A 25,048-nucleotide genomic window follows, 5' to 3' on the forward strand; every position below is an offset into this window, starting at 1 on the left:
CCAAAAAAAATTTTTATACGAAAGAACAAGGCTTTTAACTAAAACTTAAACAAACAAAAATACCTTTTGGCTGAGATACAGATAAGAGCCCTTGGTTAATACTGACAAAGCATTATTGTCAAGTAACTGATATAGAATGAATATTCTAAGTATGAAGGACAAAGATTGAGGACTGCAACACACATACCATTATCATAACTGCTAATTAACAGTTCTATGGAAAAGAGGGCAAAACAAAACACACACACTGTTTTGACAGCTATTTCTCACTTTTGCCAGTTTTACCGCAAGAAAATGAGAAAACAGCTTATGTAGTTTATGGGATGTGGGAACTGGCGTGACCCATCATGCCTATAATGTATGAACCACTGAAGTAAAAATAAAGTTATTTTCAGTAATGACACCACCCCTGATCTCAAGGAGTTTTAAGATACAGTAAAGAGAAAAACGGAGAAGTCATCAAGACGAAAAGTGCGGATCTCGTAAAAGCGCACCCCAAATGCTGAAGGCGTTAACCTGGGAGATTACTGAACTAACCCTGGTTACAGTAGAGTGCACGTTACTCTGAGAAAAGCAGTGACGTTTGGCCATCATTTCTAAAGAGACTGGGAGTGGAAAAGGAGTCCGCGACTCCATGGCGGCAAGATGCCATGACTCATAGCACAGTCGCCAAACGGTACAAGAAAAGGCCACGACTTCCCATAGTCAGATTCGTACCCGTGACGTTATACCCATTACACTGTGTCGGGAAAGAGTGGGGGGTAGGAGGGGATGCTGTAAGTTCTAAAGGGAAAATTCAGCTCTAGGGTAGGAGCGGGGTAAGAGGGGGTGGCGGTAGAGGTGGTAACACTGAAGGGATAGCATCCAGGTCCACTTTCGTGTTCCCTGGCGAGGATGGCGACCAACAGCGGCCAGGAGCCAGGCGGGCTGGAAGGGAAGCGCGAGGCGGTTCCAGACGTCGGTGGCGCCCGCGCTCCGCCGGTTCCAGCTGTCTCTCCCAAGCCGGCTGCCACGCGCCGCCGCCGTCTCCACAGCCGCCACCTGAGGCCTAACCTAAAGGCTCTCGGAGAACGTCCCTAAAGTGGCGGACTGTAGCTAACGGCCAAACCTTGCCGGGGTATCCACTTACCTGGAAAGACAGATTCCCCTCGCGGAGGGGCATGCAGAGGCCAAACCAGCTCTTGCTTTCACTTCTCAGGCAAACGGCGTGTTCCTACGGCCACCGGCCAAAATGGCGGTGCCCAGCCGCCGCCGCCGCCTCGCGCATGCCACAAGGACGTAGTGCGCACGCGCGACAGGGAGCGCTAGGCGGAGCCCTGGAGGGTGGTAGGGCGAGACAGCGCGAACTGACGTCATTGGGCTGCGACCTCAAGTTACGGCGTTGGGGGAGAGAGTCTATGCTGAGAAGCTGAGTGGGAGTGGCGCGAAGCTGTGGCGGATCCTGAAAACCTGAGTGGTGGCAAGCCGGGTCTGTAAGCTGTAAGTGCATGGGCTTTCCCCGACGGGGAAGATGGTTCTGGTTTAAGCGGATACCTTCTCTTCCCCAGTGTCCGTCTCCTTTTCCCCTCCTGATTTCCTCAAGGCGGGTGGGTCTGGAATGGATCTTGAGCCGTTGTCCATCATTCCAGCACTTCTGGCAGAAGTGTCAAGCAGAACCAGCACAGTCTGGTCCAGACACTGCTCGCGGTGGCGTTCTCTCCTTGGCCTCAGCTCCTTCTGAACTGTGTGGAAGAATAGGAACCTAATCTTCTCCGAGCTCCGTGCATTATCCACTTGGTGGCGTCCAGTACCAAGTTCGGCAGTTGAATTCTGCTCCAGTGTAGAAATGGGCCTTTTTTTTTTTTTTTTGACATTTGACGAGGCCGCAGATTTAATTGTCTCATCCTAGACCTCACTTAACTTGCAGGTGGTAAATACTATAGTTTTTAATTGAACCTATTCATTCATCAACTTATTCATTTAATAAATTGCTAATGGAGCATTTAAACCTCAGACCTTTTCAAAGTTTATAGTCCAGTAGCTACTATTATTTGAAGAGTATCAGTTGCTTGTGTGGAGATTAGGGAATAACTGAGATTTGACAGAAGGTGTCAAGGACACGGTTTACAGACCTTTAGGGCCAAGTTTATAATAGGATATACTCATAACGATATTCAGTAGCTGTAACCTCGCACTACCAAAGCAGTTTTACATGTTGCTCACTATCCAAGGGGTCTTTTTTTTTTCATGTTTGAAAACACTTACCAAGATTAACCAACAAAAGATGTAAAAGATAAAGTAAACTTGTCCAGAATAGGCCAGTTACTGACTTCTAGACCTTGAAGTCTTTTTTCTGACTTTATGTTCTATGGCAAGAGCACATATAAATGAAACTTTTGATAACTAGTGGGATGTGATTTTTCTTTGTATCACTTAATGGATTATTCAAAATGTAGACCAATATTTACATATTCCTGAAATAAGAGTATTTCATTCTAACTTTTCTAGGGAAAAAACTCCATTTGAAGTAGAAATTTTTACTCATACAGGTATAGAACTGCATAACATTATGAAATTGTAGATCAAGTCAACCCACTTGACAGGAAAGGAAATAAAGCCGAGACCTGCCCAAAGTCTAGGCTAGTTAAAGAGGCTGAAGCTGACACTTTGATGCTGTGTCCTTTTGACTACTCTCCTCTGCTGCTTTGCACATCTTGTAAGTCATGATATAATATATTTTAGAAATAAAAACTGAATTCCCCAGAGTTTTTAATCACAGTGATTAAGTTCTGTCAACTGCTTTTGAGCAATGGATAATTAATATCCAGGGAATATTAGCAATCCATTTGGTTACTAAATTTTTATTTTTACCTATTGTAGGAATATGCTTAGGCCCTGGTGTAATGTGGATATTCCTTTTTTCTACGTAGAATATTAAAAAAAAAATGACCACACCAAACAAGACACCTCCTGGTGCTGACCCTAAGCAGTTGGAAAGGACTGGAACAGTACGGGAAATTGGGTCGCAAGCTGTTTGGTCACTCTCATCTTGCAAACCAGGTAAAACAAAACAAAACAAAACAAAACAGCTGTTTGTAATAACTACTGAAAATTTCCTTGTACCCTGGGCTGACTTTACTATTCTTTTTGTTTAGATGCTTTATTTTAATTCCAAAATAAATCTAATTGGATTTTAAACAAATAGTTATATAATCTCTTTACAGTTGCTTTGCTAGTACCCACTTCAGTATAACTGCACATGTCATAAGGTCTCTTTATCCTCCCCTCTCTCTGCTATAACTCAGTTATTTGGTTAGCTTTTCTAGCCAGTTTTTCTAAGTTACCATTTGGAGATACCCTTGTGGACCATGACAGAGGTTTGGCTGCTGTTGGTTCTTTTAAGGGCAGCATTCCTGCAGAAATATCAGCAAGGTGATTTCCCTTAGCTTCCAGAGAGTCAAGTTTAGATTTCTCCAAAATCTTAATTATAGGCAAAGCAGAGGTAAATGTGTTGCATCCAATAATTTATGAATGTAGGGGCCATTTTAAATTTTATTTCTGCTGGAAGTAAAGAAATCATGTTGCTTTCACAGCATTTCAAAATCATGAGCTACTCTGAAAGCACGTCTACTTTTAGTATAAATGTTGGCAGTTTTGTCCTTGGTTAAAGTACAGGACTGTGTAAGAGCAAAGAATTCAGCCTTTTGAGTTGAAGTAGCCATATGTAAAGTTTGCTGCCTCAGTAGCCTCGGAAGGAGTTGTAATAGCTTACCCAGCACAATATTTGCCATTGTCACCTTTTAAATAAGAACCATCAGTGAACCATGAGAAGTCAGAATTAAACAGGAATTTCCTGTAGATCATCACGAGGAGTCAGGAGGTGGTCCTTCAGCATTAAAGCAGTTGTGAAGGACTTAATCAGTGACTGGGTGGGGAAGAGTAGCCTGATTTAGGCTGTTACAATGTAAAAGAGTTAGGTGAGGAACAGCTAACAAAGGATTTCTTAGGAGGTGAGGCAGCTGACTGAGAAGTGTTGAGTATGATGAGAATTCAGGGGAGCTTCTGTTGCATGAGGTATAAAAGTGATTAAAGGGAATTGCACAGTGAATTTCTTGGTGACTTTAACTAAAAGAGCAGTGGCTGTAATGGTTCCAAAGCAAGGGGGGTATCTTTCATGCCACAGGGTCCAGTTGCTGGTGTGATACCCTATGGGTCACTGGTGATCCCCATGTTTTTGGGTGAGTAACTCATGGGCATTCCCCTCCCATTTTCATATACAAAAAGGGAATAATTGGAATGCCCAAGGGCAAGTGGGTTCAACAAACTCTCCATTAAGGCCTTGGTAGCTATGTCATCTGGTTCTTCTCATAAAATTGGGTCAGGGCTGTTATCATTAAGTAAAACATATAGAAACTTTGGCCATAGAAGAGAAATTCGAAGTCTAATTTCAGCAGTAACCAACTAGCCTGAGAAAACCTTGCAGTTGGTGCTTAAGGGTTTTGGGAAACTTAGGACACCATGAAGTCTATTGAGATCTAGGTGTAGCCCTTGTTCTGATATCACATGCCCTAAATAGCAAACCTGGTTTGGGCCAACTGCAGTTTTCTTTGGCAATCTTATGTCCCTTTAAGGCTAAAAGCTTTAGCAAGTAGATGATGACTTCCTATGAGGAGGCTTGAAAAGGAGAATAAAGAAGCAAATCATTGCAACAAAGTAGAACCCCCAGGGAACTTTATGTCATCCAGATCAGCCTTCAGGATTTGGGAGAAAAAAGACTTAGTAAAACTCTGAGGTATTACTGCCCAGGTGAATTATATTTCTTCCAAAGTAAAGGCAAAAAGGTATTGGCTAGCTTCATCAACTGGAATACTAAAGCATACCCTGCATGAATCAATTACAGTAAAGAATTTACTCATAGTGGGAATGGATGTTAGTGACATATGAAGGTTATGAGCAACAGGGTGTCCAAAGATAACAGTGTTGTTTATTGCTGGTGGTCCTGGACAAACCTCCACCTGTAGGTTTTTCTCACCAGTAAAATGGGGGTGTTACAGAGACTAGCTCAAGAGATAGAGACCTCAGGCCTTGTAATCTTATATTGTGGGCTTTATGTCTTGAAAGACTTTTTTACTTATAAGTTACTGATTAATTCTGGAAGAGGTTTTGAGGGGTCTGAATCTTGATGGGAGATGCGCTGTGGATTTTGCCCATGAAGAAGGGAGTAGCTGATTTAAGAGGGACAAATGATCAGTGTTTCCAGAATCAGTTCTAGGACCATCAGAAATGAAACAAGTAAAAGATATCAAAGGGTCATTTAACTCACTTGGTTGGTTAGTTTGATGACTACTCTCAGTTTCTAAAATTATTTCCCCCTTTTGGGAGAAAGAAATTACAGCATGATACTTATCTAAGAAGTCTTGGCGTAATGAATAGACAGGGGTGGAGGAACTAAGGGAAAGAAAGGTGTGTATCTCTCAAAGAGCCTAAACAAAAGGGGATACGTTCAGAGACAGGAACCTCTTGGGGATCATTAGAGATCCCCACTATTTGAGCTGTTTTAGTTCTCTGAGGCAGGGGCTGTTTTATAGTAGTTGGGGTATAGAGTGTGGCTCCAGTGTTAATTAGGCCTGGGAGAGATTCATCCCCAATTTGGAGAAATGTTTCTTGAAATTGATTAAGAGAGAGGATTGGGAGGAGCCCCGTAGTTCCTCAGAGCCCTGTCACTGAGAATTAGGAGGATGTTGGAGAGGCTGGTTAGCGGGCTGAAGGTGCCTAAGGTGCTTAAATTTGTAACAATCTCTTTTCCAATGTTCTGACTCTTTGCAGAAACTTGGAAGATTTTGGTCCCATTTAGAGACTTTAATTTGCTGAAATTGAAAATTAAGAATTTTGTCAGTGATTCTAGAGTGCAAGAGAACTGGTTCATCAGATTAACTAAATCTGGAATGGACATAGTTTCCCAGTTCATCCTAGTCCTTTTACTAGAAGGAAATGGTCCCAGTTCAGCCCATTAATAAACAGAGTTAAAAGCTACCTGGGTTGAATCAACATCTGAAGGAAGACCAGAATTTTCTTTAAAAAGAATTAGAAGTTGATTATAATAATCATAAACAGGTACATCAGATTTTTGTATGCAAGTCTAAATTTTGTTCCAATCAACAGGCTTTGGAAAAATCCTAGGAATTGCATGATAAAGTTGCTTGAGCAATTGCTGGGGCCTGATCGTATGATAAGTTGATGGGCTGGTCTCCCAGTTATAATTTTAGAGAATTTTTAGGATTTTCCTAATTGGCAGTTTTCATCCAGTGCTGGACCTGGCCTTCATTAACAAGCTGAAAGGGTTCAGAGATACCAGATTGACAAGTTTTAATGACTGTATTAAATCACTCAGCAAATCTGTAAGGATCTTCAGTTACTTTGGGAAAATCTTTGACAATGGCTTGCAGTTCAATTTTGGTCCAGGGAATATATGAAATTGAGGATTTAGCCTCTGGATTCTCAGAAGGCTTAATTTTAAAGGGACAGGTTCTGATAAGTTCAGAGGAAAAGGGAGAATTTAAGAGAAAAGGGGAGGCTGGCAAAAGAATTGGTATGGGGGAATTGAAGGTATAGAGGAGGCGTAGGCAGCACAAAAGGGAAGGGGGAAGATGGTGCCAGAGGTGGAGTCTGGCCGCAAGGAGCTGAGGGAAGGAGACAAGATGAGATGGGGCCTAAGACGAAGAAGCCAAGGAAGAGAAGCCTGAGGCTTCAGGAGCCACTTTATCTTTCTTTAATCATTTGTTTGCCTCAGTTAATCTTAGAATTTTATTTTGCAGAGAGGCAATTTTAGCCTCCTGATAATGCTGAAAAGCCTCAAAATGCCAATCAAAATAAGCATTAACGCTGAGTTTTGGACATTTTTGAGCCATTGTAATCCTATTCAGTTTTAAGGAAATTAAGTTAGAGATTTCAAAAATTCTCTGTAATGGTCATTTATATTCTAAATTGCCTTCAGTCAGGTAGGTCCATTTAATTAGAGATTTACATGAGGAAGGACCTCACCTTTTAAACATAAAATTATCTGGCGTCCTGTTAAGGGGTGGGCACACTCAGAATGTTTAGATAACTAGGATTCCATTTCTCAGAGGTTTTTCTCTGTAGTAAAAGAACAATTTCCAAATAGTTTACAGCACATACAGCTCAATTCAAACAGCTTGTAGGCTAATCCCAGCCAGTTGTAAGGAAACAGCTTGGTCCTGGAGGAGCTGGGCCAGACTTTTTCAGCCAGTTCCCAGAGGCCAGCCCATTCCAAAAGAATAGAATGAAGATGAAAAACTGTCACAGTTTCAGAGAAGCAGCCCTTGTTCCCAAAGGAAAGGGCCAAAGGTGTTTTCAGGCAGCTTTGGTTGAAATAGTCTTATCTCAAATTCTGACTGACATGCCAAATGAGTACTCATAGTACTCAGTACACAGAACAAAGCCTTAACCAAAAGGATGAAACCTTAAAATCGATCTCAAATGAAGTTTGGAGAGTTTCAAATGCAAAGAGTGCGTGTGCTCATATCCAGGGGAAAGATTCAACCTTCAAATTCCAGTGTCAGCGAGAAAGCAGTGAGTGACAGTGGGTTCAGTGGTAGGTCCTGCACCTGTTTGCTCACCAGCCCTGGAACCATTGGGGGTCTTCCCTGCTCTGCGTATAGGCCATCAACATATTGATCTGAAATAAATAGTCAGCCATATATTTCTCCAGCAAAGATGGGTTTACTTGGGATCAGCAGAGAATTGCAATTTGGGATCTGCAACCATGGCAAGCCATTTGCAAGTTCCCCCTTGGCAAGGGAAGTAGAACCCTTTTATAGAGAGGAAAAGGAAGCTGGGAGGGCTATAGTAGACAAAGAGGCCATGGCTTCTCATTGGCTGCATCCTTGCCAGGAAAGAGGAGTCTTCTTCCTTTTGGGCTCTGTTATGGTCACAGGGTGTGAGAGCTCCCCCATCTGGTCTCTCAACTCTATTTAATTGAGATTTGTGTTTATTATTTTTACACTTACAAGAACTGAGACCTTAAGAGGATGGAAGAATTTTGGTTAATTTAAATTTCACAGTATTGACCATCATCTTTATCAAACTTTCTGATCAAATATATTTGGTAATTTTGTATTTTGAATATATGGCTCTTTCTTTTTTATGAGAATTTATTGTAACTTTGGTGTTTTTAGGGTTTGGAGTGGATCAATTACGAGATGACAATCTAGAAACTTACTGGCAGTCAGATGGCTCCCAGCCTCATTTAGTGAACATCCAATTCAGGTAATATGTTTTTGAATTTTCAGCTTATATAAGTTATCAGTGGATAAAGAAATCTTTTATTTACATAAAACTTAAAGAAATACAGACATTGCAGTGAAGTGCACTTAGCTCTGCCTTTTTGTAAGCCTTAGAGATTATTTTTCTGCTCTGCTAGATTTTAAATGTTTTAAGTTTACTTTGTCTTATCTTTTATGAATTCTTGATGATATTGTACACAGTTCTTTTCATGTAGATGTTTCTCAGATGTACTTTTCAGTATGATTTATTTCAAAAAAATTATGCTTTGCTTGTGACACAATGCAGTGCCTTAATGCATTTCATTAAGTCCACCAGGAGTGATGATAGTAAGTCTTGAGCTATAGACCATTTATATAACTTCTCATATTTGTACTTCCATTTAGAAAAAAAATTATTCTAACTTATTACCTCAAAGGATATTCTCAGTTTTGAAATGCTTACTTTTAGGGAGGAAGTGGAAAACAGCCATATGTTTGTCAAGTGCTTTGAATTTATTGACATAGATGGAAACCAGTTAACTTGTTTATCTTGCTCCATTTATACCATCTATTTTAACATTCTCCAACATTGTAGTTTTAGTTTGTTTTTATTGTCCTAGGATACAGATCAGCAAATTTCTTATGAAAAAGCCAGATAGTAAATATTTTAGACCTTGTATGCTGTCTGGTCCCTGTTGCAAGTACTTAGTAATGCCATTATTGCATGAAAGCAGCTGTAGGCAATGCATAATGACTGAATTTACCTTTTCTAATTAATCTTACCAATGTAGGTGGTGGACAGGTTTCAGTCAGTGGGCTATGTATGCCAACTCTTGTCTTAGGATATTAAATATATATACACCAGAAATAAAAACAGCAGCTAATATTTTTTAAAAGGCTTTAAATACCAGATACTTTGCTAAATGCCTTACCTGTTTATTTCATTTAACTTTTATGGCTATTTTTATCTTTATTTTATAGCCTTAGAAGCAGAGAGATTGAGTAACTTGCTCTAGGTATCTCATACAATAGAATCATACAATATTTGTCCTTTTGTGTTTAGCGTAACTTAGCATAATGTTTTCATGATCCATCCATGTATTAGAATTTCATTCCTTTTTAAGTCTAAATAGTATTCCATTGTATGTATATACCAATTTCGTTTATTGTTGATGGACATTTGGATTGTTTCCACCTTATGGCTATTGTGAGTAATCCTGCTCTGAAGATGATGGACAAGTTATCTGTTTGAGTCCTGGCTTTCAGTTCTTTTGCATGTATACCTAGAAGTGGAATTGCTAGATCCAATGGTAATTCTGTGTTTAATTTTTTGAGGTACTACCATACTGTTTTCCACAGCAGCTGCACCATTTTACATCCTCCAAAACAATGCTGTATATTGTTTCCCATTTCTCCGCATCCATGCCAATGCTCGTTTTCTATTTTTTTGATAATAGCCATTCTAATGGGTGTGAAGTGAAACCATCATTAAGGTTTTGATTTGCATTTCTTTAATGATTAGTGATGTTGAGCCTTTTTTCAAGTACTTATTGGCCATTTAATATCTTTTTTGGAGAAATGGCCATTCAAGTCCTTTGCCCATTTTTGAATTGGGCTTTTTGCTTTTTTGTTGTTGATTTTATATTCTGGATTTTATTTTCTCCCATTCTGTGGGTTACCACTTTATAAAAATTTTTATTTTTGATGAAATACATTTTGTTTATTTTTTACGTTGCTTGTACTTTTGATGTCATATCTCATTGTTTGGTTTTTAAATCGTTTTCTAATAAAGTATGTTATGACACTATTATTTCTAAGGCTTGTTCATAAAAGGCAATTTCTGCCTTGTTCTCTTTCTTTTATGTGATTCTCCCCCTTGATACCCATCTACCATGCTGTGAGAAAACCCACATCAAATGGAGAAGTCCATTAGAATAATGAACCAAAGCCCAAGTCGTCAGCTAAACTCCCAGCTGACAACCAGCACCAACTTGCCAGCCGTATTGGTGAGCCATCTTGGAAACAAATCCTTCAGATCTCAAGTCAGGGTGCTATACCTGATGCTGTGTAGGACCTTCCCTTCAGAGCCCTGCCCACATTCCAGATTCATAAACAAAATAATGACTACTTTTTAAAGCCACTAAGTTTCGAGGTGGTTTGTTATACATCTGTAGGCACATATTTATATTACCTCTTTTTAATTTATTATTTTTAAATTCTATCATCTGTCTTTTCTATATCTATCTTTATTGACTGATCTTTCCTCATTATGGCTCACATTTTTCTGCATCTTTGCAGTAATTTTTGATTGGATCCTGGATATAGTAAATCTCACCAAGTTGAATGTTAGTTTTTTTTTTTTTAAGAGGATTAGACTTTGTTCTGGCAGGCAGTGAAGTTACTTAAGAATCAACTTGATCTTTTTGAGGCTTGATTTTAAGCCTCTTTATAGTGGGTCTAGAGTACCTTTTACTCCAGGGTGGGAGTCAGCAAACTTTTTGTAATGGCGTAGACAGTAAACATTTTAGGCCTTGCAAACTATGTTTAGGCTGTTGCAACTGCCCAGCGCTGCTGTTGTAGTGCAGAAGCAGCTGCGGACAGTAGGTGAGTGAATGGGCATTGCTTTGTTTCACTGTTACTTTATTTACAAAAATAGGTGGTAAGCCACAGTTGGCGTCTGAACCGTGGGTTTGCTGATCCCTGCTCTAGGGCAGCAATTCTCCAACTTTTTGGTTCCAGTACCATTTTAACCTTTTATTGAGGCCTCCAAAAGCCTTTTATTTATTTTTTATATCTTTTCAGTATTAACCATATTAGAAATGATAGCTGAGGAATTTTAAAGTATTTATTTATTATCTAAAATTGAATAATAATCTACTATATGTTAACATAAATAACATTTTTCAATGAAAAATAACTGTCTCTTCCAAAACACAAAATAGTGAGAATAGTGTTACTGTTTTACTTTTCTTGTGAATCTCTTTAGTGGTCCGACTTAAGAGAAGACAGCTGGAGTCTAACATATGCTTCTTCATTAAACCTTTTACAGTATCCCATGTCAGATTGCATCTGGAAAACTGCACTGTATACTCATATAAGAGAATGATTCTGAAAAAGACAAATAACATCTTAGTATTATTAGGAAAATAGTTATGACCTTGTTGATCCCCTAAAGGAGTCTTGAGATCCCCCACAGATCCCCAGACCACTCTTTAAGATCACTTCTCATGGGCAAGATTAGCCTCATGGAATGCTATGGCTTGACCCTTCTGGGATCTCAAATGAATGTCCTAGATATTTGAGGGTTTTTTTTTCATTTTTTTTTACTGAAGTATAGTTGATTTACAATGTTTCAGGTGTATACCAGATTCCTTTCCATTATAGGTTACTACAAGATTGTGAATATAGTTCCTTGTGCTATACAGTAGGCTGCCCTAGATATTTGAAGAGATATTTGGACTCTCCACTTTGGTTGTTAGGAACGCTGTTGATTGGCTACTCTGTGTGACCTCTGGGAATTGTTTGGCTTACTGCTTCTAAGGAATTATACTTCTCACAGCAACTGCTGTTCTTTGCATGTCTTTGTGGAGTTTTGTCCCACGCATGCACAGATTGGTATTCAAAGACTCAAGGGAACTCCATGCAGATGTCTGGAGTTTTTTTCTCAGTATAGCTCCTTCATCAATTAGTGAGACTGCAGGATTCTGTTAGACTCTTCCTTCCCTGTATTGCAGTCCAGAAATTGCCTTCAGTCCAAAAGCCCAGTTGTTCATAGGACTTACTTCATTCATTCCCTTTCTCTCCTGTTGTTCAGTATCTGCAGTCAGATGTTTCGTAGATGTTGCCTGGTATTCTAGTTGTTTATGGTGGGAGGGCAAGTCTGGTAGCAGTAATTCCTTCATGGGCAGACAGGACATCCTGACTTTTGTCTAAATCCCAGGCGGTGGGAAGGAGTAGGTGGGAAAGGTAAAAGGGGCATGTCTTCCTTTTAAAGAGGTTCTTTATAACACAACAGTCATTTGGTTCAACTCTTACTGGCCATAACTTAGTCATACAGTCATACCTAGCATTAAGGGAAGCTGGGGAGTATAGTCTGTTAGCTGGATGTTCTGAAGAAAGAAGGGACAGGAGGCTGTTAGGTTGGCAACTAGGAGTTATCTGTCCCTAATGTCTTCTGTTGTAATTTCATGGGTTCCAAATCAGTTGGGAAATTATTCAAGAGTCAGCAGGTGGAGACCAAAGTATCACTCTTATAAAACTGACAAAGCTGATGTTTTAAAAGGGTTAATGTCTGTGTTTCCTAAAATTGAACCCTAAAATTAAGCAGAGTTACCCATCCAGTTATGAAAGTGCTAGACCAGGTGGAGCCTGCTCCTATTAAATGTGTGACATGAAGGAACAGAGCAAATACTGGCTTCCTGCCAGCAGCTCTTTCTCTGCAGAAGGGGAGTAGTGGGTGAGGGGATAGAGGCTGGGAGTGGTACTTACATCATCAGAAATGGGAAGTCTTACCTTCTTCCTTCTCCCTTCTTACAATACTGTATCCTAAGAAGTTAGCATAGTGCCTGGTGTTTCGTAAGCATTCATTTATGGTGATTATTATTATCAAGATGATTTGAGCATTTGAGTAGCTACCACTAAGTCTCATATAATCTGTGCACTTAATCTTCCCACATGCATTGCCATTTGACAAACAGCACGATTTTCTGTGCAATGTTATTTTAAAATTTTACCATGAGATAAAATTGATAAAAAATTTAAAAGGTTTAATGGGTACCTTTTAGAGTGACAGTTTAAAATTCTTGGTGAGGTCACAGTTTCCTTTGCAAGTCTAATGAAACTGCGTATATTGCCTGAGTTATACCGATGATTTCTGGTGCTCATGATGTAGGTAAAATTTGAAGCATTACAAACATCTATGTATTTACTGTAAAATGGTGTCAATGACAATGTTGAGTAAGCTAAGTACAGTTGATTAGTAGGAAGGTGATAGTAGTTAAGATCATGTGAGGCAGGCAGACATATGTGAACTTCCGCTCTGCCCATTTACTAGCTTTGTGACCTTAAGCCAGTTATTAACCTGAGTGTTACTGTTTTTATTTTTTCAGTCAGTAAAATGGAAGTGATAATAGTTCCTCTATTGCAAGGTTGAGGAGTAGATGAGATAATATACATAAAACATTACTTCTGGGCCAGACACAGTATTCACTTGCTATTTGCTGCTGTTGCTGTTGTGTTTATAATCATTAGTGTTACTATTGTTTTTTTGCCTTTCTAACCTAACCCTGATTATATCTTTTAGGTCTTAGTGACCAAGTTATCTTGAATTTAATAACTTAGAGATGAAATTATCCTGAGTAAAAAGCTCGGTCCTTTAGTTTGGCTTTTGTTAAAAAAAACAAAAGTCCTTAAGAGTTATCGTCATGATCTTTGATCTCTCCATATTAAGAAAGAACTTTCACTGCCTCTTTATGGCTGGTGCATCAGGGAAAAGTTCTTTTGTACGCCATTCAAAATTTCCTCTTCTTCCTTTGCATCCTCTCCCATCTCCGTCCTGGCCCAGCAGAAAGAGAAAGATGTCAGTTTAATACCACTGGCCTCTTTTGAAAATCTGGTAATGGTATTTATCCTGTCAGCAGTTCCTGAGTATTTAGCGTTTTACACCTTGATCAGTCTTTATTATTTGAGGAAAAGTCCTTAACTTGCCCCATTCCTTTCTGATGAAAAGCTTGGGCTACAGAAGTTTGGTCTCCTCACTCAGAACTACAGATCCCCTGCTGTTTTTATAGCTGACTTTTGACACAGACTGCTTCTGTTCAAGGAGCTCATTGTTATGAAGTCAGTGCCGGTTATACCAGATCTTAACTTTTAAAGCATATTTAAATAGGCTTCTTAATTTTTTTTTGGTTGATACTTAAAATTGTCTAATTTCCCCCCCCAAAGACCAGAATAATATATGCTTATTGTAAAACATTAATCAGAAAATATGGAAATCATAAAGAAGAAAACAAGGATCTCCCATAGTTCCACCCCACCTAAATAGTCACTTTTACTGTTCTCATATGATTCTACCTGGGCCTTTTTCTATGTATACCTATATATAGGTTTATATGACTTTAAACTTTTTTTGTTTTTCCCAAAATGCAATTCTTTTTAATATTCTGTTTTGTAATCTGCTTTTTCCCTACTTTAACTATCTGTGCGCATCTTAAATCGTTGTGTAGGATTTCATTGAATTTGTATAATGTAGTTTGTTTACCTAATTCCCTATTGAGATGGACATTTAGGTTATTTATAATTTTTCAGTAATTCAGCTGCAAGATCATGAACATTTTTCTTCATCCGTTTTAGAGTAGTTATGTTATTTATTGTCTTTTAATGCATTCTTAGAAGTTGAATTTGTGGGTCAAAGACTGTGTCTTCCTAGTGGCTAGGAAAGTACCTTTTTCTCATCAAATTTGAGTATTATTAATTATTTTCATATTTCCCAATATGATAAAAAACTAATATCTGTATATTTTAATTTCTTTTTCTTTAATTATTAGAGATTGAACGTATTTTCATGTTTTTTGGCCACTTGCAGCTTACTGAGATTAATTTTTTTCTGTAATCTTTGCTTATTTTTCTAAGGTATATATTTTAAAATAGCAAAACTTTATTTCTTGCATTAAATGATAAGGTTATACTTTCTATTTTTAAAAAGACCATTTTTCTCCTTGCTAGACTTAGTTTCTCACTTAGTTATATTTTCAAGTATTAACATAGGAAATTAAGTAATTAACTGTTAACTAGTCAAACTTGTTAGAATAATTTCTTTGTCTAGAATACAGATAAGGAGAACTGAAATCTTTGATGCTTGTTTGCACTCTAAGGTAGCTATTTTGGCTTCACTGTTCCTTTTTTGCTCACATCTGGTTCTTGACCATGTTCTAGGTAAGAGATGTCTGTACAAGTAACATGTGTATCTTTTTTTTTTAACATGTGCTTCATTTCCATCATTGCTAAAATTAAAGAGAATGGAAATTATTGATTCAGATACTCATTTTAGCAAACTGTGACTTTTAAAATCAGAATAAGATGTTTTGGATATAATCCTTCCGCATGATAAAAGGCACACTGTTTTTACTTTATTGCTTTTAGAAGAAAAACAACAGTGAAGACATTATGTATTTATGCGGACTACAAATCTGATGAAAGCTATACTCCAAGCAAGATCTCAGTCAGAGTGGGAAATAATTTTCACAATCTTCAAGAAATTCGGGTATGTCTTTAAAATTTTAAAAAATATTTTGTCCTGTAATTCTTGCTCTCTAGAAGATAGTCACCTTTGACGTTAAATTAGTCAGATTAAAATGTTAATATATAAAAGGAAAATTGTTAATATCTAAGAAAACATTTAAAATTTTTAGTGTTTTTAATATTCTTTTGAATTCTGATTGTCATCTTTTTTCCTCAATATTTTATTATGGAAATTTTCAGATGTACAGAAAAGCTGAAAGAATTGTATAGTGAACCCCAGTTTATTCACATCCTAGATTTTACAGTTGTTAAAGTTTTGTTATATTGCTTTATTATACTCTGTCGATTAACTAATTATTATGTGCATTTCAAAGTGAATTCTATGTATTTGTACACATCACTCCAAATACTTTAGCATAATATATAGCTAGGGTTATTAATACTTGCTTGAAGTTCATTTTTTAAGGTAAAATTTATATAAATTTTATACAAATCTTAAGTATAATATTGGTGAGTTTTAACAAATGCATATATATCTGTGTAACCCCAAATCCTGTTAAGATATAGAACATTTCTGTTACCCCAGAAAATTCCCTTGTATCCCTTTTTAGTCAGTTTCCGTCTCTGTCCTGCCCTTAGACATAACTGTTTTTCTGATTTTATTTATTTATTCATTCATTCATTCCATAGATCAGTTTTCCCTGTTCTAGAATTTCATGTAAATGGAATCATACGGGGTATACCTTCATGTAAGGCCTCTTTCACTCAGCCTAATATTTTTTAAAGTAAATAAGAATTTAATATTTATTATGCATGTTTATACAGTATTAAAATAATGCTGAGTGAGTGTAACACAGATATTTTCCAAAAACACTGCAAAAAAGGTGAAGATAAAATTGTAGGAATGACACATGATCAATGTTACTCATTATTAAAAATAGTCATCTATCTTTTAAACAGATTTGAATTTGTGGATTTCTACATGAACCAAAACATTTTTTCATCCATCGTTGCATGTGTCTTTGCTTCATTTTTTTTCGTTACTGAGTTTAGTCCATTATTTGAATATACCACAATTTATTTATCCTTGATAACTTTTTGAAGCCAATAGGACAATGCTTTTGTGATCTGAATTTTATTAGTCCCAAAATATTTACATTGCAGAGATAGCTTCAATGATTTTGAACTGTATACTTGGAAAGTTCTGGCCCTTAGCATTTTTCTTGTCAGAAAATCTTTGAGCTCAAATAATCATTAAAATCTTTTAAATTAGGTGGTTCTAAGATTTACGGGAAGGATCTGTGATTTTTGAAAGCTTTCCAGTTTTGTGGCCTGGACTCTTACATGACTTAGTCTTTATGTTTAAATCCTATCTCTACATTTACTTCTTCCCTGAGTTATAATAAAATACTTAATAAAGACCACATATACTTTCATTGTTTCCTCATTAGGTGCAGTGTTGTTCTTCTGTGAAATTTGCTTATGTATTAACAAATAATGAGTAAGGACATTGTCCATAGGTGTTTTTGTTTTATTTGTTTTTTGTCCTTTGAGATAAATTCATTGCTTTTTAAGACAATTACCTAGACAGTTATCTTCCTTTACTTTTAAAAAACAAATCCTATGAATTTTCTTGAGAACCAGTTTGGTTTTGAAAAATTGTCATAAATTAGATACTCTTCTTTTAGTTTAAAACCATTTCTTATTTTGTTTGACAGACCGTACAGGTTAAAACATACTTCCCATGTTTGAATAAATTCATAAATAGATCAGCTCCTGATTTTCGTCATTTAAATTTTTTTTCACTTTTTACTTTTTGAATTGAGAACCTTTAAATTCTTTTATTATCACAATCATATTAGACCATTTGCTAATCCTTCTTTTGGTCGTGTATTTGATACATTTAATCAGTGTTCAGTGCTTTAAAGACTTGAGATAGTTACTTCTTATGCTTTGTTAAACATTTTATATTTATCGCATGATTGGGTCACTCATATTGAGAAGCCTTTTGGGAGCAGAGTCAGCTTGTTTTGGTTTAAAACTGAAGATTTGTCATATAATTCTTCAGATAGGTGGAAATATGTCAAACACTAGAAATAAGTTTTGATCCAAACTATGTGTTGTATGTATTTGTAGTGTCCACTAGATGTCAGTATTGTCCTTTAATTGCTGGTCTCATAGCCTCGTGATAAGTTCAAGGCCTCGAGTTGTCTTAGTTGTACTAGTTTTTCCTAGAGTATTCAAAAATTCTTTACTGCATTTTGGGAATGATGCACCTTCATAATGATTTCTAGATTTATGTATCAAATATATGTTTGTATTTTGTTAAATAGAGAAACTTTAAATGATATTTGTATCGTTGTGGGATATTTTTAATCTAGTCTTTGCTTCTACTATATCGTTTAAGTGCTGAAACATTAGCCATATAGAATAAGGGCTCTTTTAAATAGTCTCTTAATTTTATTCTAAGTGTGTTTATATTTCTGTGTAGTGACTACATAGCCCCATGAGACCAGTAATACTAATATTACCAGGTGATAATGTAAGTTGTTTTCCTGAAAAACTTAATGAACATACTGCTTTTCTGCCACAGTTCTCACTAAGGAACCATAATTTTTGGATTTTGCTTTAAAATATTAGTGCTGCCTTTGCAGCTCATGGTATATAAGGATACTTTATCTTTTGATTATACATCTTTATATGTGATTCATTCTGTTTGCCTTTTTTCTTTCTAAGTTAAAGAAATTAAGAATCTGATAGCACTTTGTTTTTTAAGGAAAGATAAGAAGATCATGATTTTATTTTCTTACATTACTTCTCTCTAACATCCAAATTGTTATTTTTTTAAAAAAATCTTTGCTTCTTATAACTCAGATATTAAGACAAGTGATTAAAATAGTGTGAAGTTTTATGAGGTTTTTAGAACCATCATTTCATTAGTTATAGGACTGATTTAACTGAGTGGAAATTCCAACTAAATCTTTTTATATTTTTCCATGGATGCTTGCCCACTGGAGGGTGTAGTATGTATTGGAGTGTTTTAATAGGTTTTCCTTTTTTACTAGAAATTATGAATTTGTTTACTTGAGACACTCTAAACTTATTTTCTGTGACTTTATTATTGATTTACAATAATAACTTTAAAAATTTTTAGTTCAGGATGAAAAGAACAAATAGTTACCCTATTTACCCAAAGATTATTCTTTTTCCTCTCGTATGTTTTCCTTCACTTCAGTTATAAAGCATAATATTACATCTAGGTCTTTGTTACCTCTGTTGAAAAATCTCTACAAAGAGATCAGGCCCTTCCTTTACTACTCTAGAATGCATATTTTAACTTCTATACCTGAGGAAGGACCTAGAATTAAAACAGAAATGAAGTTTAGACTTTCTGCTTAATGATTGCAAGATACTAAAACTGAATTTGGCCAATTAGAACATGTTTTGGCATCAGAGTTGAATTTATTTATACTGCTCATTCTACTTTCTTGTTTTCAAAATTATCTATCCTACACAAATGGGAAACCAACAACCTAAGAACATTTTACAAGATGTTTATGATTTGTTGCTTCTGCACAGGAAACTTTCTATACGGAAGTGAGAATTTAGCATTTCAGAGTCTTTGTATCATTATCTTTTCAGAATACTTCATCTCAGTTTTGTTGCTTTTATGCAGGAAATCATGCTCATGTTGTCCAGAAAGTTATTTAGGAGATGATTTCAAATAAAGATATGGTTGCTTTTTAAATGTTTAAATCCTTCATATTTAACATGTTCTGGTTTAATATTGTTCATTTCCTTTGCTCTCAGAAGGGAAAATATGTGTGAAGGAAATTTTTTTGTCATTTAGCGTGAGAAACCAAAGAATACTATATTATTAATTGTGCCCATTTTAACATTTTAGAAAGCATCTCTAGCTAAAATCCAAAAAAACTTAAAGTCCTTTTCAATTTGCTATCTAGTTATTTCTTTTCTTAAAAAACTATTGTAGATATTTTTGTTCTTAAATATGAAGTCATTTGTTGGACATACAGTGACAGCTCTCAAAATTATTTCTGTGCAGTTCATGAAAAACAACTTGTTAACTTAAGGTTAAGCAGATATTTGTAGCATTTGTGAAAGCTGTCCTTTGGTTCATTGTTAGCATTTTGCTTCCAAAATATGTAGCCACAAAGAGGTAAAATATTGATGGAACACAATATTGAGCTCTTAAGTGAATTTTAAGCCTTGTTTTTGTCTTCAGATAATAAAGCTGTTACCAAGTTGTTATTTTTTTTTTTAAGAGGGGGCTTGAAACAAGTCTTTGATGTTAGGAGAGCTGTAATGATATTTTCCTTTTCTTCCATGTGGGTGAGCATTTTGGCTCTCCCCCTTGAGTCTTAAATCAGTCGCATGGCAATGGGAGTCCGTATATGGTACTTTGACAGAAGTGGTTAATAAGTCAGCTCTTCTGTTAAAATAACATTTACTATTATAATTTGGGTTCCATTAATGTGTGTGGTAGAGTAAGGAGATGCAGACAAAGGCTCTGACTCTATCCATCGTTCCTAAAATCTACTTACATTTACTTTCTTTTGAGGGGCCTATTTTAAACAATTTGATATAAAGTAGAATGATTTAGGAAGTATCTACAAACATAAATTGGTTTGGTAAGACAGAGTGTTTAATTTATTGAGCCTTTGGAAAAAAATAGTTTTTATTGAATTTAGCTAATTTAAAAGAAAATATTTTTAAGTTAGTTTTTATAACTAACTTCAGGGTATCTTTGAAATGAGTGTAGAATGTTTTGGTATGGTACACAGAATTTTTAGGCTAGAAATATTGCTGTCTTTTATCTCTCTCTAACATAAGCAATTAAAAAATTATTTGTAATTATATTCGTTACTAATTTCTGAAATGGAGCTGAAGTAACTATGCGTTTGGGGTACGTTTCCTTTTGAAACTAAAATACATGGTAGAATATCATGTATTTTTAAGAGAGCAACATTTTTGTATCTCTTGTTTTTTGTTTGACCTCAAACTTAGACTATAGATTTTTTTGAGCAGTCTTGGCATTCCCATACAAGACAGATTCACGCTTTCTTCAGTAAATATTTATTTAGGGCCTGCTTAGTGCCAGGCACTGTTAGGTACTGAGAACGCAGCAAAGATAGTCACTGTTTTTGCCCTTAAGCACTTCATAGTCTGGTGGAAGAGACAGGCAAAGAAATCAACAATTACAGCATAGTCTAGTAAGTTCATACAAGAGGTGTGGGAACACAGTAGAATATTAGGAATAATATTTAAAAATTTTTTCTTAAAGAAGTAATGGCTCAATTGAATCTTAAGGATAAATATGAAGCCTACTCAGGTGGAGGATAAAGTGGAGACATTATGAAAGGGGGCATGACGCATGTAAAGGTATGGAAACGTGCGGGCATGGTGTAATGGCGGAACTGTTAGTAATGTATGCCTGGAAGCCGGGTAGGTGTGAGGAAGCAGCAAGAAAGACCCAAGGAGTATTTATTCATTCAGCATATTTATTGTGATAGTGACGGTAATGTGGCCAATGTACAATAAGGAGTTTACATTCTTGCAGGGAATACATATGTTATTGTTCCAGTGAAAATATATAGGCAAAAGTCAGATTATGCTTACTGCCAGACTTTTTAGGGGGTTCAGATTTTCGATGAGGAAACACTGATAAAGGTAAACCTTGGGAATGATGGGGCTGGAGCCATATGAAGAGCAGATACGTGGTATCCAGGTGAAAATGATGAGGATTTAACTAAGGCTGTGGCAGTTGGGTTCAAGAGAAAGGGAATGTATTTGAAAAAGAATCAAAAGGACTGGTGACTGATTGCTATCTGGGGTTTACTGGGACTATGGCTAGGCGGTTCAAGTAGGTAGAAGGTGACATCTTGGATTCTTCTCACGTCTGGCAACTAGTTGAATGTTGTGATTAATCAGAAATGGAATACAGAGTTAAGGAACACTGTGGGTAGGGATGGAGAGAAATGTTGAGCTAATCAGATTAACTTTTGCCACTGATTTCTGGTATCTTTTCAGATGGACAACTTTTCAGTGGGTGGTCAGATATACGGAGGATTCAAGCCTGAGGAAAGAAGCCTAGGTTAGAGGCATAGATTTGGGAATCACCCATGTGTAAGTAGAAGCTTAGGTGTGAGTTTTGATTTCATTCAGCGAGTGTGTATAGTTGAAAAGAAGAGTACCAGGGCTGGAATTATGGAAATGCCGATATTCAAGGATTGGGTAGAAAAGGATCATCTGATGAAAAAGGTTGAGAGGAACTGCCAGAGATGAAAAAAAATCAAGAGAACGTGTTGTCACAGAGGCTGATAATGGTCAGGAATCCAGTTAGCCAGGGACTGCAGAGTTTCCTTCCTAAGCCTGTGTTACATGTTGCACAGGCAGTTTATTCAATGCAGTTCTGAACTAAGACAGTTGTTGCGAGCAGTTTAACCACTTGTTAGCGTAAGGTTTCTAAATTTATAGGTTTGAGACTAATGAAGGTACTCACTTTAATAGCAGGAATTCCAGCTTGTCCTGTCATAGTGTTTGTGCCAGGTAAGAAAATTCTTGTTTTGTTTCATAATGCTTTGGATTGGGAGGCTTTGTGCTCTGATGCCTGCTTAAGGGGGACTATGAAGGTGATGAGGGTTCTTTCAGGAGCATTGTCCTGTAAGGTCATTTTTTTCAAGTGCTCTTTCACATGGAAGACCTACACTGGTTTTGTGTGTGTGTGTGTGTGTGTGTGTGTGTGTGTGTGTGTAGGCAGAATGACAGTAGTAACAACCAAGGGCAAAGAAAACAAAAAAAAATTTTAGAAAACCTTTATTTAACCCCATGGCAGAATATAATACAATAGAAATATGTGTTTTATTTAGAGATGTGAAAATGAGATATAGATTATCAATTCCTTTTTAATGTATAAGGAAAGCCTGCTGAGTGAGTACAGCCAGTTGAACAGCTAGGGCACCTGGCTGAGAACCTGGTACATTGTTGGAAACAGTAGGCATTTAATAAAAAGTTGTCAAATAAATATACCAGCAGTCAGTCTGTAGGCTTACCATTGACCCGTTCTTGTGTAGTTTGCTTCGGTAAGATTATCTGAACAAAACTGATTCCTTCTCTCAGAAAAAAATTTAAAAATTTTTGATCGTGATTTAAAAAATAACATAAAATTTGTTGTCTTAACATTTTTAAGTGTACAGTCTGGTAGTGTTAAGTACATTTACATTGTTGTGTAACAGAACTTCAGAACTTCTCATCCTGCAAAACTGAAAATCCGTATCTGTTAAGCAGCTCCTCTGCATTTCCTCCTCACCCTTCTACCAGCCCCTGCTTTCTGTCTCTGAATTTGCTACCTTAGATCTCTCGTTTAAGTGAGTTCATACAGTATTTGTCTTTTTATGCCTGGCTTATTTCCCTTAGGACAGTGTCTTTGAGGCTCATTCAGGTTATGGCGTGTGACAGGATTTCTTTCCTTTTTTGAGGCTAACTCATATTCCGTTGTATGTATAGACCACGCTATATTTATCCATCCAACAGTGAACACTTGGGTTGCTCCCACCTCTTGACTATTGTGAATGATGCCTCTATGAACATGGGTGGGCCTTGAGACCCTGCTTTCAGTTCTTTGTGGTATAAACCCAGAAATGGGATTGTGGAATCCCATGGGAGTTCTATTTTTAATTCTTTGCCTCTTTCGGAAGTATGACTCACAAGAAACAGGCAAGTTAGCAGCAAGACTTGATGCAGAAAGAGAGTGATCTGGCGAAGGAGGGGATGGGGAAGGGCCTTGTACCAGCTGAAGCTTTACAGTTAGAAGAATATAAACTATGAGGTATGGAAGGAGGCAGGATGGTGTCTAATGAGTAGAATGGATGCAGGGACAGAGACACATAACCAGGAGAAAGAAAAATGGGCTGGAACAAGTGGCTGGGCCCCAGCATGCTTCATCTCCTGAGCTCTCTGATACCTGGTGCTTGATTTTCTCCTGGGTTCCCATGTAAACTTTGCAGTAAACCCCCTCTTCCTGTAGAAACTTTTGATTGAATTTTTATGCTTAGCAACTAAAATGACCCTGATTAGAACACTAGTAGCAGCAGAAAGAGCTGCAGCAAATCTTGCCCAAAAAATAACTGCTAAAAATTTTTATCACACTTTAAAACTATATCTAATTGAGGTGAGCCACTTCAGGACTTTCATTTTTTTTCTCAGCCTCTTATTTGACATGTGGTAAGTGAAGATTTAGTAATCTCCAAAAATTAGAGGCAAATAGTTGACTTTTTTGAAGGGACAACCGTTGCATTTGGAAGAGAAGAGTCAGCATGTTGGTTTTGATTGAGATTGAATCAACCATCACAGAATCATTTTTGAATCATTATGTTCACCATTATTTGTGTTTATTGTTATGTCTATTTGTCAGACACTTTCTGCATGCATATCTCCACTCACGATTTCATTTTGTTGCAAATCTCACGTGGTAATCAGGTGTTATTATCATCTCCATATTCAAATCAAGCTGAAACTTAGGTGAAATGGATCTTTTGCTATGTGGCTAACTCTAAATGGAAGAATGACAGAGTGACAATGTCCAGAGGGGACAGCCACTGTTCACTTGCTGTCTTTCTCACCACAGAGAATGTAGGCCCCGCGTTGCCAATAGTATAATTTTTAAGAGAAATCAGAAATCTCGATTTGAGTATGAAATTTCTCAATTTTTAAAACGTGCTGGGCAAACAAGGTATATCCACAGGCTGGATGTGGCCAAAGGGTCACCAGTTAGCAACTTCTGATCAAGTACAGTGCCATTATTTTACAAATGGGACACTGAGAGGTGAAGCGAGCTGCCAGTGTCACACAGCAAGTCAGTGCTTTAGCTGGGAATCAACATGCAATACGTATTCCTTCCATTATTTCCTTAAAATCACATTGGATTACAAGTTACCAGAGTCTTTCTTCAAGCTTTTCAGAAAAATTGACGTGTGTAGCCGAGGAAATGAGCTAGTGAATGATGGGATGGGTTAACTATTGATTTTTGAAATGAATTTAAAAATTGCTTACTTCCTTGGTATATGCTGTTGAAAAGTGACTGATAGTCGTAATGCTAATGATTTCGGCACAAACGTTTATAAATACTTGCTTTTCTTTCTGCTGATTGCTTTTGCTTAATGATTTTATAAAGAGCTTTAAACAATGTAATTTCAGGAATGAAATTTCTAAGGAAAAAAAGAAAATAATCTCCAAGTTTCAGAGTAAAAGAGTGAGAATATTGGAGTGGAAACTCTGGGAATATAAGCTGATCGATACCTTCTTCTGTGACCATTTAACCTTCATTAAGAAAAATCATCACACAAGGGTTTGTAGGTTTTGAAGAGAGGAGGTCTTTCCTCTTGTATTTGCGATTATAGTTGATGGGAGAAGACAGAAACAGTAGCCCGACTATCTCAGTTCCATTTTTAGAACAAATTGTCTACTTTGTAATTAGCTGAAGAATAATCATCTAATTAAACGCCCATAGCTAGCCTTGATCTCTAGTGCTT

At 36.8% G+C, this 25,048-nt stretch overlaps 2 protein-coding genes across 3 annotated transcripts in view; one reads left to right on the plus strand and one right to left on the minus strand.

Moving 5' to 3' along the window:
* ABCE1 (ATP binding cassette subfamily E member 1) overlaps nucleotides 1–1,284 on the minus strand; it is a 28,814-nt gene extending 27,530 nt beyond the window's left edge. Inside the window, exon 1 of the mRNA XM_006209921.4 lies at nucleotides 1,130–1,284. The gene's annotated coding sequence lies outside the window, so the exon portion shown is untranslated. The remainder of the gene's footprint in view (nucleotides 1–1,129) is intronic.
* Nucleotides 1,285–1,339: 55 nt separating this feature from the next.
* ANAPC10 (anaphase promoting complex subunit 10) overlaps nucleotides 1,340–25,048 on the plus strand; it is a 55,613-nt gene continuing 31,904 nt past the window's right edge. The window contains exons 1-4 of one of the 2 annotated variants that reach the window (XM_006209919.4): nucleotides 1,340–1,479; nucleotides 2,910–3,039; nucleotides 8,175–8,265; nucleotides 15,402–15,522. In XM_006209919.4, the coding sequence (XP_006209981.1) occupies nucleotides 2,925–3,039; nucleotides 8,175–8,265; nucleotides 15,402–15,522 (327 nt within the window). In that variant the 5' untranslated portion in view covers nucleotides 1,340–1,479; nucleotides 2,910–2,924. Of the gene's footprint in view, nucleotides 1,480–2,859; nucleotides 3,040–8,174; nucleotides 8,266–15,401; nucleotides 15,523–25,048 lie in introns of both variants that reach the window. The other variant, XM_072976384.1, reaches the window with a different exon arrangement.

This window comes from Vicugna pacos, chromosome 2, assembly GCF_048564905.1.
Source record: "Vicugna pacos chromosome 2, VicPac4, whole genome shotgun sequence".
Taxonomy (NCBI): domain Eukaryota; kingdom Metazoa; phylum Chordata; class Mammalia; order Artiodactyla; family Camelidae; genus Vicugna; species Vicugna pacos.